The sequence below is a fragment of the Camelus bactrianus genome, chromosome 20 (assembly GCF_048773025.1).
Source record: "Camelus bactrianus isolate YW-2024 breed Bactrian camel chromosome 20, ASM4877302v1, whole genome shotgun sequence".
NCBI lineage: Eukaryota > Metazoa > Chordata > Mammalia > Artiodactyla > Camelidae > Camelus > Camelus bactrianus.
This window is the reverse complement of record NC_133558.1, coordinates 19,912,430-19,928,958: the sequence shown is the minus strand read 5'-3', so window position 1 is coordinate 19,928,958 and position 16,529 is coordinate 19,912,430. Positions and strand designations below refer to the sequence as shown.

At 50.3% G+C, this 16,529-nt stretch overlaps 1 protein-coding gene and 1 long non-coding RNA gene across 4 annotated transcripts in view; one reads left to right on the top strand and one right to left on the bottom strand.

The window, feature by feature from the left end:
• Positions 1-1,787: 1,787 nt before the first annotated feature.
• On the top strand, positions 1,788-3,309 carry PSORS1C2 (psoriasis susceptibility 1 candidate 2). The gene is made up of 2 exons (XM_010961587.3): positions 1,788-1,945; positions 2,545-3,309. The coding sequence occupies exons 1-2, from the start codon at positions 1,894-1,896 to the stop codon at positions 2,898-2,900; spliced, it is 408 nt and encodes a 135-aa protein (XP_010959889.1). The 5' UTR covers positions 1,788-1,893; the 3' UTR covers positions 2,901-3,309.
• Positions 3,310-3,485: 176 nt separating this feature from the next.
• The window catches only part of LOC105074112 (uncharacterized), a 33,835-nt gene continuing 20,791 nt past the window's right edge, over positions 3,486-16,529 (bottom strand). For 2 of the 3 annotated variants that reach the window (XR_012501043.1, XR_012501045.1), the window contains one exon: positions 3,486-13,318. This is a non-coding gene — a long non-coding RNA (uncharacterized LOC105074112). The remainder of the gene's footprint in view (positions 13,319-16,529) is intronic. The other variant, XR_012501044.1, reaches the window with a different exon arrangement.

Here is a 16,529-nt window from a genome sequence, read left to right as displayed (position 1 = left end):
TGCAGGGAGATAAAACATTCACGTGTTCAGTTGGCATCGCAGAGCCAGGCAGGCCCCGGCTCGGGCCACCGCGGCGGGCTGAATGGCCGGGTCCCTGCTCCCGTGGCACTCACGTGCTGGTAGGACAACAGACAAGTACTTAAGTGAACAAACCAGCATTTCAAACAATAGAGGAAGAAAGTTACAATGACACGACAGAAGCTGGCTCTGTGGGGAGGGGGCACGAGCTGAGGGGCCAGGCAAGGCCTCTCTCAGGAGGGACGTTGTGCTGAGACTGGAGTGAGGTGAGGAGCAGGCTGTGCAGCCACCTGGGTGCCCTGTTCCTGCCTGGTGAGTGAAGGCCAGAGGGCGGGCACAGGGTGGGCAGGCGCAGAGGCCAGAGAAGCATGACAGAGGATGCTGTGGGAAGAGGCCAAGACCTGGTAGAGCTTGAGTTTTACTCTTAAGTCAATAGAAAGTCCTTGGAGTACTTTTAAACAGAGAAGCAGCCACGAAGTTCGATTTACTTTTTTTTTAGTGGAGGTACTGGTGATCGAGCCCAGGACCTCCTGCATGCTAAGCACCAGCTCTACCACTGAGCTATTACCCATGCCCCCCACCCTGTGGTCTTTGTATTTTTAAGAGATCTGTTGGCTGGCTGTGGAGGATGGGTGTTTTTCTGAGGGGGTGTGGAAGCAGGGAGACCAGCAAGGAGGGTCCTGGGGAGACTGGGAAGAGGCAGTTCCCCAGGCTGGGGTGGTGGCAGGTGGGGGGTGGGGGAGGAGAGGAATGAAGGCTTCCAAAGTGGGCCACAGGGGGACAGCAGTGTTCCTTCCGGGGAGCAGACCAGGTGGGGACAGCCTGGGGAGGAGTTCTGTTTTGGACATGTTACTTCTGAGAGGCTTAGGAGACCTCCAGGCAGAGGAATCCTTGCGGAGGGAAGGTTCCAGGGGGGTTGCTGAGAGCCGCAGACAAGACCTAGACTGACATCTGAAGGATGAGGAGAAGGAGAGGATGGGCATAGAGAGGTGGCGCCAAGACCGCAGGAGGGGCCAGAGGGGCCGCAGGGAGGACTCCAGGGGGAAGAGGAAGAGGCTGAGAGGACGGGGGAGCTGAGGCAGTGTCTTCCTGAGCCTCTTGGGTGTGACTGATGAAACCAGCCCTAGGGTGGGGAGAAGGAATCAGGATGTCCTCGTATTTCCTTCTTCATCTGCAGTCACCCCAGGTGCTCCTGGATGAAATTCCTTGGCTATCCCTGTGTGCCTGAAGAAGGCACACCCTGGAGAGAGCACATGGGGCCCTAAGGGGAGCGGAAGTTCTGGGGAAAGAACTGAGCCCCAAGTGAGAGGGTTCAAATCAGGATGAGGTGGGAGAAGCTTGGTGTACCAGCTGAGACCACCCTGGCTGCATCCCAGGTGTTCCAAGGGAGCACCCCATTCCTCTCCTCCTTGTCCCCTGCAATCACCCATCCCCTGCCTGGCACCCTGCTTCTCAGCCTGTGTAATTAGGCCGCTTCCCCACGCATGGTTTGCTCTCATTCCTTGCCTACCAATGGCTTCAAGGGATGAAAGGTGGAAGTCCCTATGATTATGGGTTCCCGCATGGTGTGTGTGAAGGGGGTTGTGAAAACAAGGATGGAGTGACCAAGGTCAAGTTCATCGATAAATCCAGGATGGCTGGATCCAGAGCTGGGGAACTAAAATGAGGGACGCCACCATCAGAGGTTACACATTAGCTGTGGCCTTCCAAACGGGTTTGACTAGTTAAATTCTGGTTATATTCCTTGTGTCACTGGGCTGGGCCCTTCCCAGAGATTGGCTTCCTCCTCTCTCTCCTCCCTTATAAAACCTCTTGAGGTTCCCAGGCACCCAGACTTGGCCCACCCCTGACTTTGGGGGCCAGGAGACAGCCAAGATGTTCAACTGGAAGCTACTGGGGATCCTGGTCCTTTGCCTGTTTGCCGGAGGTGAGCTGGGAAGCAAGGCCTGGAGTGCAATTTGAGGCTATGGGGAAGGTCAGGACGATGTGAGAGTAAAATGGATGCACAACAGGGGAGATTCTGAGAGATTCTGGGAATTCAGTTAATGGGATGCAGGTGTCATGGAAAGGTGCATTTTAGCTCAGAATAAAGGTTTTGCTGGTTTGGGTGTTGCTCCGTGTGGCAGTTTAGATCAGAATTTAGGGGTGCAGGTGAGTATTTGCTGGAGTTGAGGTCTGTGTTAAGGGGGTGGAGGTCATTGTAGACATGGGGTCTGGGTGCCACACAGGGTCAGGGTGTAGAAAGCTTTGGGATTGCAGACAGGATAGGGGCCATGCCAGTGGGTGTCCCAGCCATTTTAAAGTCAGTCCAGTTGGAAGTTCAGGGTAGGGTTTTCATGCCGTTTTAAGATCCCTTTGGTATTTTGTGAATGTGTGGAGAGCTACTTTTGAGTTTTGTCTGTGGGATCAGCTCAGGCTGTGGTCCATTGAAGAGAGGTTATGCCCACCCCCTGGGTCCATAGCTGTGGGGAGGTGGGGATCTGGCCCTCAACACCTCTTCTTACCTTTCTCCTTCCTCCTCTACAGGCATCTCAGGCAGTGGAGACCACCCATCTGCCCCATCCACAGAGGCCTCAGAGGAGGAGGGCTCCCCACCACTGCCTCAGGGCCCCCCAATCCCTGGTGACCCCTGGCCAGGGGTACCCCCTTTCTTTGAGGACCCTCCACCTCCAGTTCCCAGTCGTCCCTGGAGAGACCTGCCTGATTCTGGAGTCTGGCCTCCTGAACCCCCTAGAACTGATCCCCCTCAACCTCCCCGGCCTGATGACCCCTGGCCAGCAGGACCCCAGCCTCCAGAAAACCCCTGGCCACCTGCCCCTGAGGTGGACCACGGATCTCAGGGGGAGCCAGACCTTGACCCACCCCGGGAGGAGTACAGATGATGGGATCCCCCAGAGGCATCCCGGGCCTCCAGGCAGAGTGCACTCAAGATACCTCTACCCTCTTGATTTCCCTTGAATCTCCCCAGTTTAGCCTTACTCCTTAATTCCTTTGCTTACTCCTTCAATTTTATTCTGTTCCCTGAAGGTGTTGTCATCAATATTTTCTGTCCCCTCCTGAGATCTCTACTTAGCACCACATTCCCCCTCCTTTTTTCTCTGACAGCAGAAGCGTACACCCCTGCCTCACGTCCAGTCCTCTCCCCTCCCACCTCCTCTTCCCCAAGCCCGGGTCTCCTTGGGCAGGGCTGGCAGCACTGTGTCTCTGCTGCTACCTGGTGGCCGAAAGCTGGGAACTATCAGGAGCTGACTGCTTCCATGAAATGGAAAAATTAAAACGATGTTTTCCTAATGTTGAATCTCAGCTGCTTCTTTGCCAATAAACATTCGAATGTCCTCCTCACAGCCACAAACCTACAGAGATCTGACAGTCATTTGTGTTTCTGTCTTGCCCATATGCATAAGGATGTGGAACTCAGCAGGTGGAGGGTTGGAAATTTGACTATCAGAGTCACAATGACATTCAGACCCACATGTCTCCCATTTCTGGGACCTCTATTTTGGAGAATGGGAGATCAAGTTAAGTCTCTGTTTAGTAGTTTGTGGTTTGCATACCTCTGGCTGAACATGAAAACTTTTCCAGGGGAATTGGGGGGAGAACCAAATTTTAAGGGGATCAATTTTCAGAAATACATGTGTCTCTTCCTAAAATGAATCTGCCTGAGAAGTGTGTTCTCCTTTTCCACCTGTCTTCATTAACAACCCGCACCTTATCCCACTAGACAGAGATAGGCCAAGCTCTCTTGCCTGTAACTGAACCGGACCAGGGAGCTCTTCCTGGCATGGCCAAGTGAAATCAATGGAAAATACAAATCAGCCCTTTCCATTGCATTAAGAGATGCATTTTCAGTAAAAGTTTACTTTTCTGTTGACTCATTGTCAATATTTGTAGTTTTGATCAATAGCATCTTGTAATAATTGTAATTATAAACCCAGTGCAGAATATCTATTTTTAACATTTTGTGTCTTACGGTCATAGAAAATAAATTTCAGTTTATGTACGTATTTTGTTACAGGGATATACAATAAAAGACTTTCCAAAGATACACTAAAATACAAAAAAATACAATGAAAAAAGTTTCATTAGGATAAAACTCAGTAGAGAAAGTGAAATGGGAAAAGGAACTAAAAAGAAAAAGAAATGAGGTAAATTGGTTGACTGGCTAACGGACTTGTTCACTTATTAAAAGGGTGTTAATGAACATGAAAAGGCTATGGTGTTATAGTCCTGCTACATTTAAAACAGTGGTGTGACTTTTAAAATATGTAAGAATTTACATATTTTAAATTTACATATTCAGAAAGTATACCCTTGGCAATATTTAAACATGATTAAAAAATGTTAGTTGTTGACTCTAAAATGTTTAAGAGGTACATACTTTTCTAAAATTCTTTAAGGGAGTATTTGAGCAGGAAAGTTCGAAGGACAGGAGCCCAGAGATCCCGATAGCCTAATGTCAAACAAGCGGCTGGACAGGGTGGGGTTGAGGAGAGGCTCAAAGAAATGAGAGTTCAGTGACCTTAAACTCTACCCTTTAGGACCCAGTTTGCTTATGTGGTAACTCCCATCAAAATCTATAAGAGACTCTTCAGAATTCAGAAATAACCTTAGAACACATAAGTATTGTAGGGGTAATTTGACAGGCCCCAAAGTGGACTAGATTCTCTCACTCATTCATTCAACCATTATCTTCTACCCTTAACATGTCCACCAATGTTGGGTGCCACAGGAGATTCTAAAGAATAAAAATATACAGCTCCTATTCTCAGGAAGCTTAAAATTCGGCCAGGGGACACAGGATTTACACGCAAAGTTAAGTGACAATGTCACAGACTGTAAGGTGTATTAAATAATTACATGAGTAAACATCACAGTAAGAGCAGTAAACGCCATGAGCTCATAAGAGTCACGCACCCAGAGCTGGAGTAGTCAGAAGAGGCTTCCAGGAGGAGGCCCCAAGCCAGGTGCGGCTGGAAGGGTAGGCAGCATGGCAGGAAAACCCGCCAGGACGACCCGCCAGGCAGACCTGCCAGGAAAGGGCGGACCCGGGGCCGCAGGCGCAGGCGCGGAAGCTGGGTCCTCGCCTCCTCGCCTCCCGATGCACACTAGCTTCAGGACCTGCCCTAAGCCTCTGCTCCTGTGCGTGCTGTTCCCGCTACCTGGAATGGCCTTCCTCTCCCCACACAGCTGTATTTCTCTTCAGCGTCGCTCCCTACCCTCACCTGTTCCCCCTGCCTCGCGCCACCTGGTTCTGCGGTGCACTGTGGCTGGAACAAAACTCAAAGGCCAATGATTAATTCCTGTCTCCCCTCCGCTCCCTGGCCCTGAGCCTCTGGGGAGCAGAAACTGTATTCATTTCTTCCCGGACCCTGTTACCGTTTTGGTGCCTACTGACTCCCAGTGTACTGTCACTCCCAGCAGCCCGGCTATGCTGTCGCTGTGCAGGGAATGCTGGAAGCACCTGGAATTGTTTCTCCCCCACATACCACCCCTCCCCCACCCCAACCCCCGCCCACAGCTCCTAATGGATGATGGGAAAATATGGGTGTATCAATACCCCCATCCTCCAGATTGCCCTTTGTGAGACTTTGCTTGGTTCCACACAGTTGCTTGGCCTCCTTCCCTTCCTGGCCCCACTTCCCTGCTCCCTTTCCCTCCTCCTCACTCTCATAACTTAAAAAAAAAAAGTTTTAATTTTTTTCTAACGGAGGAGGATTGAAACCAGGATCTCCTGCAATGCTAAGCAGGCACTCTACCACTGAACTATATCCCTCCCCCTCATAACTTTTCTAAAAAATTTTATTTATTTATTTTACATTGTCTTTTTTGTGGGGAGGGAGGTAATTAGGTTTATTTTTACTTATTCATTTTTTTAATGGAGGTACTGGGGATTGAACCTAAAACCTCCTGCATGCTAAGCAGGCAGTCTACCACTGAGCTATATCCTCCCCACCCCCATAACTTTTTAATAAATCTCTTTTACTTGAATTTTTGTCTCAGGATCTGCTTCCTGGGCATCCAAGCTCAAACACCACATGTGGTTTGCTACAGACTATTGGAGCTACTTTGTACTGTGCATGTGCAGTAAGGGGACTGTTGCCTAAGGCTGTACAGATTAAGCTCTCACTTAATTTGCACAATAACCCTATTGTTATTACCATTTCTCAGAATAGAAGAGGTTACCGTGACTCAGGCAAAGTCATACAGGGTACAAATGGCAACACTGGGATTTGAACTCAGGTCCATCTTGATTTTAGCTACATTATCCCATCTCTCTAGTCATCTATGTAACTCTGACGCAGGTTAGTTTCTGGGCCTTCATGGACCCCAATATTAGTCAGAGTTCTCCACAGAAACAAAACCAATAGAATATACATGGAGATTTATTATAGAAATTGGCTCCTGAGATTATGGAGGATGAGAATTTCCCCGATCTGCCATCTGCAAACTGGATAGCAGGGTGGGAGGGTATAGCTCAGTGGTACAGCGCATGCTTAGCATACATGGGATCCTGGGTTCAATCCCCAGTACCTCCATTAAAATAAATAATAAACAAACCTAATTACCTTCCCCACCCCCCAAAAAACAAACAAAACTGGAGAACAGGGAAAGCCAGTGGAGCAATTTAATCTCAGCTGAAGTTGTGAGAACCGGGGGAGCTGATGGTTGTTAAGTCCCAGTATGAGTGCAGAGGCCTAAGAATCAGGGGGCTGGTCCAAAGACCAAGAGCCAGGAGCGCTGATGTGATGTCTGAGGGCAGGAGAAGATGGACGTTCTGGCTTAAACAGGGAGCAGATTTGCCCTTCCTCTACCTTTTTGTTCTGTTCAGCCCTCGCTGATTGGATGGTGCCCACCTTGGTGAGGGCGATCTTCTTTACTTCGTCTGCCAGTTCAAACACAAATCTCTTCCAGAAACAGCATCACCGACACACCTGAATATCCTGTTTCACCAGCTCTCTGGGCATCTCTTAGCCCAGGCAAAGTGACACATAAAGTGAACCATCACATACATGATCTATGAATGGCTGAATTCATTAATGAATGGTGAGTTTGAGCAGGAGAGAGCAGGTCAAAATGATTAGAGTGAAGGGACTGTAGTCTGGAGAAGAGGCAGATATCATTGGACAGGTAGGTTGGGGGAAATTAGAGGTCTTGGTGCCAGGGCTCGGGAGCTCATATCTGACAGTCTTTCTCCTCTGCTAGAACTGAGCCCAGTGGTGGGGAGACACACGGACATAACTGGGTGTACCACAGTGGGGAAGTATGGGATGGAAGGGAAGAAGAAATCTGGACCCCTCAAACTGACCCTCAGCAACTTCCCAAGCCAGTGAGATGGAGTTCATTGGGAATGGAAAGAGAAAAAATTTCTCAAAGGAGAGGGAAAGTAAGGGAAAGAGCTGAGTCCCTGATGTAACCCAGGAAAGGATCTAGGGCTCTTTATATTGTGCGGTTTGGTCTTCATTGCCACCGCATTATGTTGGTTTCCATGTCTCTCCCCTTGTAAAGTATGAGCTTCCTGAGGGCAGGGATTGTGCTTTGTCTGTCTTCGGATGTCTTACTTCTCTCCTAGTTCCTGGCTCAGATTATTAGCCCCATTTCACAGACGAAGAGACTACTGTTAACAGAGGTAACTCACCTGTCCAAGACATAACACAAGTGCCGAAGTCAAAACTGGATGCTATGGGGAGGGTGTAGCTCAGTGGTAGAGTGCCTGCTCAGCATGCATGAGGTCCGGGGTTCAATCCCTAGTACCTCCATTAAAAATAAATAGATAAATAAATAAATAAGCTTAATTACCCCCCACTCCCAAACAAACAAAACTGGATGCAGGCTCCAAAACAATTCTTCCCAGTTTGACACAAGAGGTGGGTGAGTGGGAGAGGGAAGAGGAGGCAAGAAGTAAACTGGAGATTTTAATACCTATTAATAGACAGCAGGTATTGGCACCTAAAAATGGGAGGAGGCTGAGTGGGACTGAATGGTAAGGAACTGACACAGCGGAACTCATTGTGCCAGTTTATCCATTCAGATTAGACAATGCTGATTCTTTCCCATCCGCCTTGGCTGATCTCCACCTAGGAGTGAATGCAATGAGGACACCACTGCATCTTATGTCAACATGGAGTCATAGGATTATATAATAGAATAGGATCACAGACTTAGAGAACAATAGCTCAGAACTTTGGACATGGCAGGTAGTCAATAAATGCTTAACCAGTGAGAACATAGAACCCAGAACTAGTATCATGGTATAATCTAATTATAGAAGCTGAGTTACCTTGAGAAAACATTGGGTACAGCCCTCAGCCTTTGGACAGGCAAATAAATTCTTTGGGCTAGACAGAAGAGATGTCTAGTTCAAAGACATTGTCTGTTCTCCTTTGAAGATTTTTTGGGGTGGGGGGAAACTCCAAACCATTCATTTGTTTCTCTATTTTTCCATATAATGATCATTTATTAAGCATCTACTGTTTGGGATGCTAGGTGATGGTGACAATTCCAGGGAGAAGTTTTGGTCCTCCCTGCCGTCAAGGAGCTCTGTGTCTAGAAAGGAAACAAAGATGTAAATCACGGCAATAAAATGTGATAAAAGTTAAATTAGAGAGGGGCACACCCTGAGGTAGGATCCCAGGAGGGAAGTCCTAACTCCTCTGCCAATTTCATGTTTCAAATTCATTTGACCAAAAACTTGCTTTAGTATACACTTAGGCTCTCTTACTGTACACTTATCACCCTAATCTTTAATTAAGTGCCCACCAGGTGCCTAGCACTGGCTCAAATAACTTGTTGAATTAAACCAAACCCATCTCCTAAGGCTTTTCCAGCTAACATCCTTCTGTTCTGTGGTGTAATTTCAGCCCCTGTGAGGGGGACAGACAGAACAGTGTAATGATGAAAGCATCAGACTGTCACTCAAGTCCTTGTTCCTACTCTGCCATCTGTTCTCTGTGTGGCCTTGGGATGTGACTAGGGGATTTCTTCAATAATCTCTAAAATTCCCATGCAATGCTGATAGCCTAAATTCCTTGTCTGTGGTATTCCAAGATCTACCACCAGAGGGCAGCACAGAGACTCCTCCAAGGTGTTTCCCTCCAGAGTCCTCATTTGGCGTCTAACATTATCCACTCCCCGGGTACTCGGTCAAGCCCTTCTTAGTCTCCAGGATGACCCCTCTAAGGTGAGTCAGGCACCTGGGGTGACAGGAGGAAGGCTCTGGCGACCTAAGGGAAATTCAGGCACAGGCTATTTGGCCGAGTGGTCCACACCTTCATTACTTATTCTTTCTCTCATTGCCAACTGAGTTCCTTCCATGAGCCGGGAAGTGCTCTAGAGCTGTGGATACAGCGGTGAGTCAGAGAGGAGGGCCTCGCCTGCAGGCGCTTACCTTGGGGGGGGGGGAAGTGAACAATAGGCAGATGTATACATGATGTATGTAATAGGATATCTTGTGGAGATAAGAACTACACAGGGGGGAGGGGAGGGCTCAATGGTAGAGTGCATGCTGAGCATGCAGGAGGTCCTGGGTTCAATCCCCAGTACTTCCATTAAAAAATAAATAAATAAACCTAATTACCTCCCCCTCGCCCTCGCAAAAAGGGGCAATGAAGAAAAATAAGGCAGAGGAAGGAAACAGTCATAAGTGTGGGGATGAAGTGGAGCACAGTTTTAATAGGGAAGTCAGGGAGGGCTTCCACCAGGACTGCATGAAATGAGGGACTGAGTTGGGTCATGTAAATACCCAAGGAGAAGAGGAAAAGCTAGCTTGGTGCTGTGTGCAGAATACCGCATCAGGATTCTGGGTAAAGTCCCCGGCTACTGGTAGTAGACATCATCTTCACACCCTGAACTTGCGTCTGCAGCTCCAAAGGATAAATAATAATTTCTGTCTCCTAGAAGCATTGAGGGAATCAAGATCCATCCCCTATGTGCAGATGTTTGTGACCAGCTGATGGATACACACTGTCAAGGAGTCAGGGAGTCAGTGTCCTTCTCTGGTTCTGGTCCTGGGGTCCCAGAGAACAGAGCTGGGCACGGGATGCCAGTGTCTCCAGTAGGATTCTGGGTTTCCTGGTCACCTGTGTGTGCAGGTGATGCATCAGGTGCCAGGGACACACTGGGGGAAGCTCCCTGCCTATGAGATACTCTCAGCCAGAGGGATTTAGACAGGCTGGAAGGAGGGGAGAAGACGCTGATCCTACCCCCAGAAGCTCTGAGGGCCACACCCTGCTTAGCAGAAGTCCTTCCAGCCTCTCCTGAAAGCACATTCAGACTGTGCCCCGGTTCTCTCTCACCCTCTCCTGCTGGATCAGGAGGGAGCTGGGTCTCTATTCTGGGTGACCAATAACAATAAAATGCATTAATAGCGACTGTGGGAAAGAATGACTATTTAATAGGTGAGCATCATGAGCAGACAATGAGTGCTGGTTTCTCTAACACTTGTTCCACAGAGCAGAGAGGATGAAAAATATTATTGTTACTCTAAGAGCTAATCACAGCCTCCACATGCACCTCCTCATGAGACAAGAGGGCTGGTGGCCAAATCAGATGTGACTTAAACAAAGCGATGAAGTCTTGAACCCAAGGACCATGACTGTCACTCAGCTGACTCCCTATTGTTTGCAGGAATTGGTGGGAAGGGAGAAGGATGGGGGAGGAGGGAAAGGAAACAGGAGTGGGGGTACAGATAGCCTGGTGGGCAGAGCTCCCACCTGCCACATCTTCCTCTGCAGGATTCACTGGCTGAAGATGGCCCTGGCTCTGACCCCAGCCCTCACTCCCATGTCCCAGCTGCGGTGCCCTTCGTCCATTGGAAGTTGCTAGTGGGGCTGCTAAGATGGTGAGAACAGGGCCAGGGGAAAGCAAATGTGGATACTGTCCAGGCCAAGTTCCAGGAGGTCAGTCCTAGAGGAGAGAGTGATGGCCCAGGGAGCCAAATGGAGAAGAAAGAAGGTGTGGCTGAGTATGGACCACGCCACTGAGTAGATTTGAGGAAGTAGATGTATTTTGATGGGGTGGAGACTGCTCTCCAGAGCCGTGATTCTCAGCTAGAGGCAACATGTTGTGCTGGGGTGAGATTCCCTAAATGAATCACCTTGGGGATTTTTGTAAGGACATAGCACTGCCTACCCCACCCCAGCATCGAATCAAAGCCTTGTCCAGGGGAAATCCCAGTACTTCCTCATCGCAGCCACGTGAGCTCTGCTGTTTGTCAATGGAAGTGTGCTGCCTCCTGCAGAGGACAGAGCTCATCCAGGGGAGAGAAGAGAGGCTCAAGGGAGAAGAGTCAACCATGAGGAATGAGGGCGGGACAGGCAGGCCCACGAGAAAGCACGGGCGAGTGGCTCTGCGTCAGAGCCAAGTTCATGAGCCTGCTGCCCCTGCCCGGCTAGACCAAGCATTCTTGAAGGCCAAGCTTTGGCCATTGGTGTATCCCTGCCAGCACCTCTAGTGATCTTTGCAAGTAGTAGACGTGGGGAGGGGTGGAGGGCATGAAACAGAGGAAGAAGATGTGGTCCAGACAAAGGCAGAAGAGGGGAGGGTGACCTGGACATGTTCATTCATTCTTTCTTTCCAAAAAATCGCCAAGTGCCTAAGTGCTTGGGATTCAGTGGACAGACATGTGTTTTGCCCCCTGCCATGGAGCCTTACAGTCCAGGGCCGAAAGGTTTGGTGGCATTTTGAGGCCAGGCAGGGGCTGCGTAGATGATGTACTGCAGAATCTATCTGAGGAGAGGGTAAAGGAGTCAGACCAGGTGGAATGTGGATTCGGCCTTGATCGTCTACCCCAGGGAAGGAACTCCAGAGGCAGGTAGAGAAGGGGAGACTAAACTGAATGAAGTTCAGCCAGTCCTACGGGCACACCTGGGCGAAGGAGGGGCCATCCAGCTCTGAGTGGGTAGGAACCTCCGAATGTAAATGCATCCTCTCCTTCTATGTTCTGGGTCCTGAGAGGGACCAGGTGGAGAGTGTGGATGACTCAGGGCCACCCATCCCCGCCATGGGAGAAACAACTCAGGGGGTCGACCCTCCTGGGATTGGATCCAGAGTGTTGGCTCCCCCGTGTGAGGGAGGGATGAGCCCACCACAGGCAGAGGGAGAGAGAGAGAGCAGGAGAGGAAAACAGCTTTGACTGGAGCAGAGCAGAGCCGGGTGCAGAGGAGGGAGAGCCCGCAGGTCCTGGAGCCCAGGGTGGCCCGGGGGGGCCTCTCTACCTCTGCCCACCACAAAATAACCTTTCAGGCCTTTCCTCTTCCTATTTTTTTCACTCCCTTTCTCCCTCTCTCAAGCCTATGCCTGAGGTCTGCCAAGAACCCCTGCATGGAACACCTGTTCTAGAACGTCTGTCCGGACTTTTAGGCCCTGGGTGAAATGCAGGGGAGAAAATGTTGAGTGGGAGAGACTTTCTCACTCAGGACTTAACCTCTGAGACTTTGATGACACACAGGAATTTGTACACATTCTTACAGGGCTTAAGGAACCTGAAGTCAGCCCATGGGCCCCAGCCATTAATTTACGGCATGGTGTAAGCTACACGGAGAAATGGGACCTGTGTGGATTGGGTCTGAGTCCTTTCCAAACTCTTTGGCTTGTTACCAGCTGGTTTGGGCAAATAATTTTAACTCAGTTTTGTCATCTGTGAAATGCGGGATTAAAAACACTGACCTGTAGGGCTAGGATTAAACACCAGAGCACATGTCAAGTACATAGGATGATATGTGGCCCACAGTCGGCAGTCAGGAAATGGTGGTTTTCTGCCCCAAAGACTCCTCTCTGACCCGGGTCCTCCCCACTGAGAGCATTCAGCTCCCGCTCGGTTCCCGTGCGCTCCTTCAGCCCGGTGTCACAATCACCTCCCGTGCTGGGCCACCACGCAGCCTGTCCACTCTCCAAACCCGCTGTTCCTCTGCGTGTGCATGTCCCACGCCAACCCAAGCCAGCGCTCCTTCTAAATTTACCTTCAGCACCGCCAAGGCCCTCAGTCTGAGCCACCTGCTCCCTGTTCTTCTCAACATACTCCTCAAGGTCCCAGGGGAAGTCCGGCCACCTCCTTGAAGCCAAGTGCCTGCCCTCTTTCTTCACACCAACCTCCTCTTGGCGCTTTGCGTTCTTGGCTGGACTGCAGCCCCTCCAGGGCAAGGACTGTTCATCTTCCTCCTTGTTGCAACTTCCAGAGCCCAGCACAGGACCACGTGCACCGAACCAATGCCTCGTGCAGAACACAGCAGCACAGAGCAGCCAGGGTGGCTTGGAGTGGACGCAATCAGCCTTCTTCAGATATGGGGCAGGGGCCTGAGGTCTCCTGCTTATAGAAGGCACGTACTTTAAGCTGGGTTTTGTCTGGTGGGGGGCTGCCTGGGGCCACCCTCACTCTCTCACTCATTGGCGGGGTTTGGGGTAGACTTTGTGGCTAGGGAACACAGCAGACGCATCTGCACCACCCGGGCGGTGTCTAACTGGTGAGCATCCCAGAAGGTGGTCTTGGTTTGGGTGGGCACTCGGCAAATGTCCCTCCCCCGCCATCCTTGGCCTCATTAGCTTCAGATCTTTGCTGTGTGAGCTGAGAGGAGACCCAGGGACACAGCAGAGTAAAATACATCAAGGCTGATTTCAGTAAGAAGGAGGGAGAGCTGAGGAGAGGCATTCAGAGGGCCCACGTGTGGGCAGGCAGCGAGGGAATGGGGCAGACATGGGTGGTGGGATGGGTGGACCGGGGGGATGGGTGGACCAGGTGGATGGGGTGGACAGGAGGACAGCAGTTGGGAGGAGGAATGTGGCCACACCACTGGGCTGTGTGGGTGGCAGGAGATATGGCAAGAAGCCCAGAGAGACTGTGCCTCCTTCGGCCCTGGCTGTCCTGGCCCAGGTCTGACAGCATCCTTGGGAGGGATGGGAGGAAGAAAACAAGACAAGCATCGCCACCTGTTTGTGCTGGAAAAGGGTATCCCACAGGGCCGGCTGTGCCTCCTCTTCACCCCACCCACAAGGCTCCCAGGGCCCCTCCCTCCTTCCCCACTGGAAACAGAGCCAGTGGGGCCTGAGAGTCTAGGGAGGAACTGACTTTCAGAAGGAGCAACATCATTTTAAATAGCACCCCTGTGTGCATGGTGTGACTGCTGCTCTGCAGAGGGTGGGGGTGGGCAGGGGAAATTCTTTAGCTCAGCTGGACTGGAGGCTCCAGAGAGGGCCTGGGGCTGTGGGTGAGCACATTCCGTGCTATACAGAAAAAAATTTGTTTTTTAAATCTATTTTTACATATAGTAGTTAATATTTGCAAATCTCAAACTCCCAATTTATCCCTTCCCATCCCCTTTCCTCCTGGTAACCATAAATTTGTCCATGTAATCTTTCTGGTAATTTCCTATTTGATCCTCATAATAGTCCTGCAAGCTAGGCATAATTTGTTTATTTTTATTTTTAATTTTTAAAAATGGAGGTACTGGGGCTTAAACCTAGGATCTGGTACATGCTAAGCACGTGCTCTAACACTGAGCTATACCCACCCCCACCCCCAGGTAGGCATAAATTATAAGATTCCCATTTTACAGATGAGAACACTGAAGTTCAGAAAGGTTTGGTGAGTTGCCCAAAGCCAGGAGGTTAGCTGGAACTTGAACCCAGGTTATACTGATTCTCAAACCAGTGTTGTTTTTCTTTTTCCCTCCTCCCTGCACCAACCCTCTTCAGGGGACACTGTCTCATCACTCCCTGTCCCCAGAGCTCCCACAGACCCTCTCCCTTCCACTCCCATTGTGGGTGCTAGCAGACCGTCAAGGGCTGGATTAGAAGGTAACTACTAGCCGCATGTGGCTATTTACATCTAAATTAATTAAATTAAGTAAAATGATAAATTCAGTTTCTCCCTTTGGTCACACTAGCCTCATTTCACATGCTCAGTAGCCACAGGTGGCTGCTGTATTGGACAGCACAGACAGAAAGTTCTATGGACAGTGCTGGGCTGGGCTCAGAAGCAGAACAGGAGACGGAAAGAAAGGCAGAAACCAGCCGAGGAGAGGGCTCCAGGGTAGGGCTGCCTCTGTGAGGAGTCTGAGCAGGTATAGAAATGAGAGTCTGGGGGAGGGGAGCAGGGAGAGGGCTGGGTGGGCCTGGGGGAGGAGGAAAGAGAGCCTGACTCCCAGGCCCCTCCCTCCGATACTGATACTCTCTCTGCAATACCACTGAGCAATTAATTGGCTGGGGTGGGGCCAGGATCAAAGCAGGATGGAGGGGAATGCGATGGAGGAGGAACCGCCCCCCTCTTAGCAGATCTCAGGGCTCTGGTCCTTCATCCTTTAGGGACCTGGGAGCCTGCTGACCCTCCTTTACCTTTTTTTTTTTCTATTATAGACAAATCTATTCACAGTATGCTTGACTACATTACATGTAAATTCATATGGGAAAAGAAAATGAATTAACACAGAACATAGGAAACTATCCCCCTCCCCATGTTTTAAAATGCGCTGCAATTTTCACGTTCAAAATTTTATGCATCTAAATCTAAAACAAAATTATATGGAATACTCTTAAGATATACAAACTGATAATAATTGACTGTATTTTTTACTCTAATAGGAGCGAATGACCACATACTTGAACAAAGTTAAAATACTATTTCTTTATAATAAATGTGATGAATGATTTACTTTACTTGTGTCTTTTCTTTAGTTGATAAATACAGCATATGCAATCCACAACCCAGGCACGAGCTGGCTGCTTCCTGTTCGCTCATCCAGGCCAGGCAGCCAGCTAATGGGCGGCAGGGCCACCACCTTCCCATTTAGTCTCATTAGCCTCTTGCTCACCCACTGCAGTCAGGGTCACCCCGGGGGAGGGGCTGTGAGTGGCCTGTGAGTAACCCAGGCCCAGCTATGACAGGGGTCCCCAGCCCAGGCCTGCCCCTGGGCTGAGGCCCTGGTGTCTAGCACCTCACCTGCTGTCCCTGGAGCACCCCCCAGAAGGGAGAGGTCAGGGAACTGGTTTTGGAGTGCAGACTCTGAAGGCACACTCACTGATGGAGCACATTATAGCTGTGTGGCCCAGACGGTACTTGGGCAGTGACAGCAGTGGGGCACTCAGTTTGGGGTGCAGATCTTTATATCTGGAGGAGGACAGCGGAGGCTGAGTGATGGATGGGTCCCAAGGAGAAGGGCAGATCTAGAGGCTGTGGATGGGAACCCAGGTGGGGTTAACCATGTGGCGGGGCTAGGGGCTGCAGCAGGTACCTGGTGTGGAAGGGAAAGTTGAAATGTCCATGTCTTGTGCATGGAGGAAGGATAGGGAGTCAGGCAGGTCAAACCTGGGGAAGGCAGGAGAGTGAGGGAGCCAGGCACCTGGGCCCCTTGGTGAGAGTGGCCGCCCCAGAGTGGGAGGCTGTAGAGGCAGAGCGCCTGGTTCCGAGTTAGGCAATGAGGGGCAGGCCAACCAGGTGGCCCCGGTACCCCAATGGCAGCCATCTCTGCTGCTGAGTAGGCAGATGCTCGAGCTGATTACTTCAGCTCCTCCCGGCACACCAA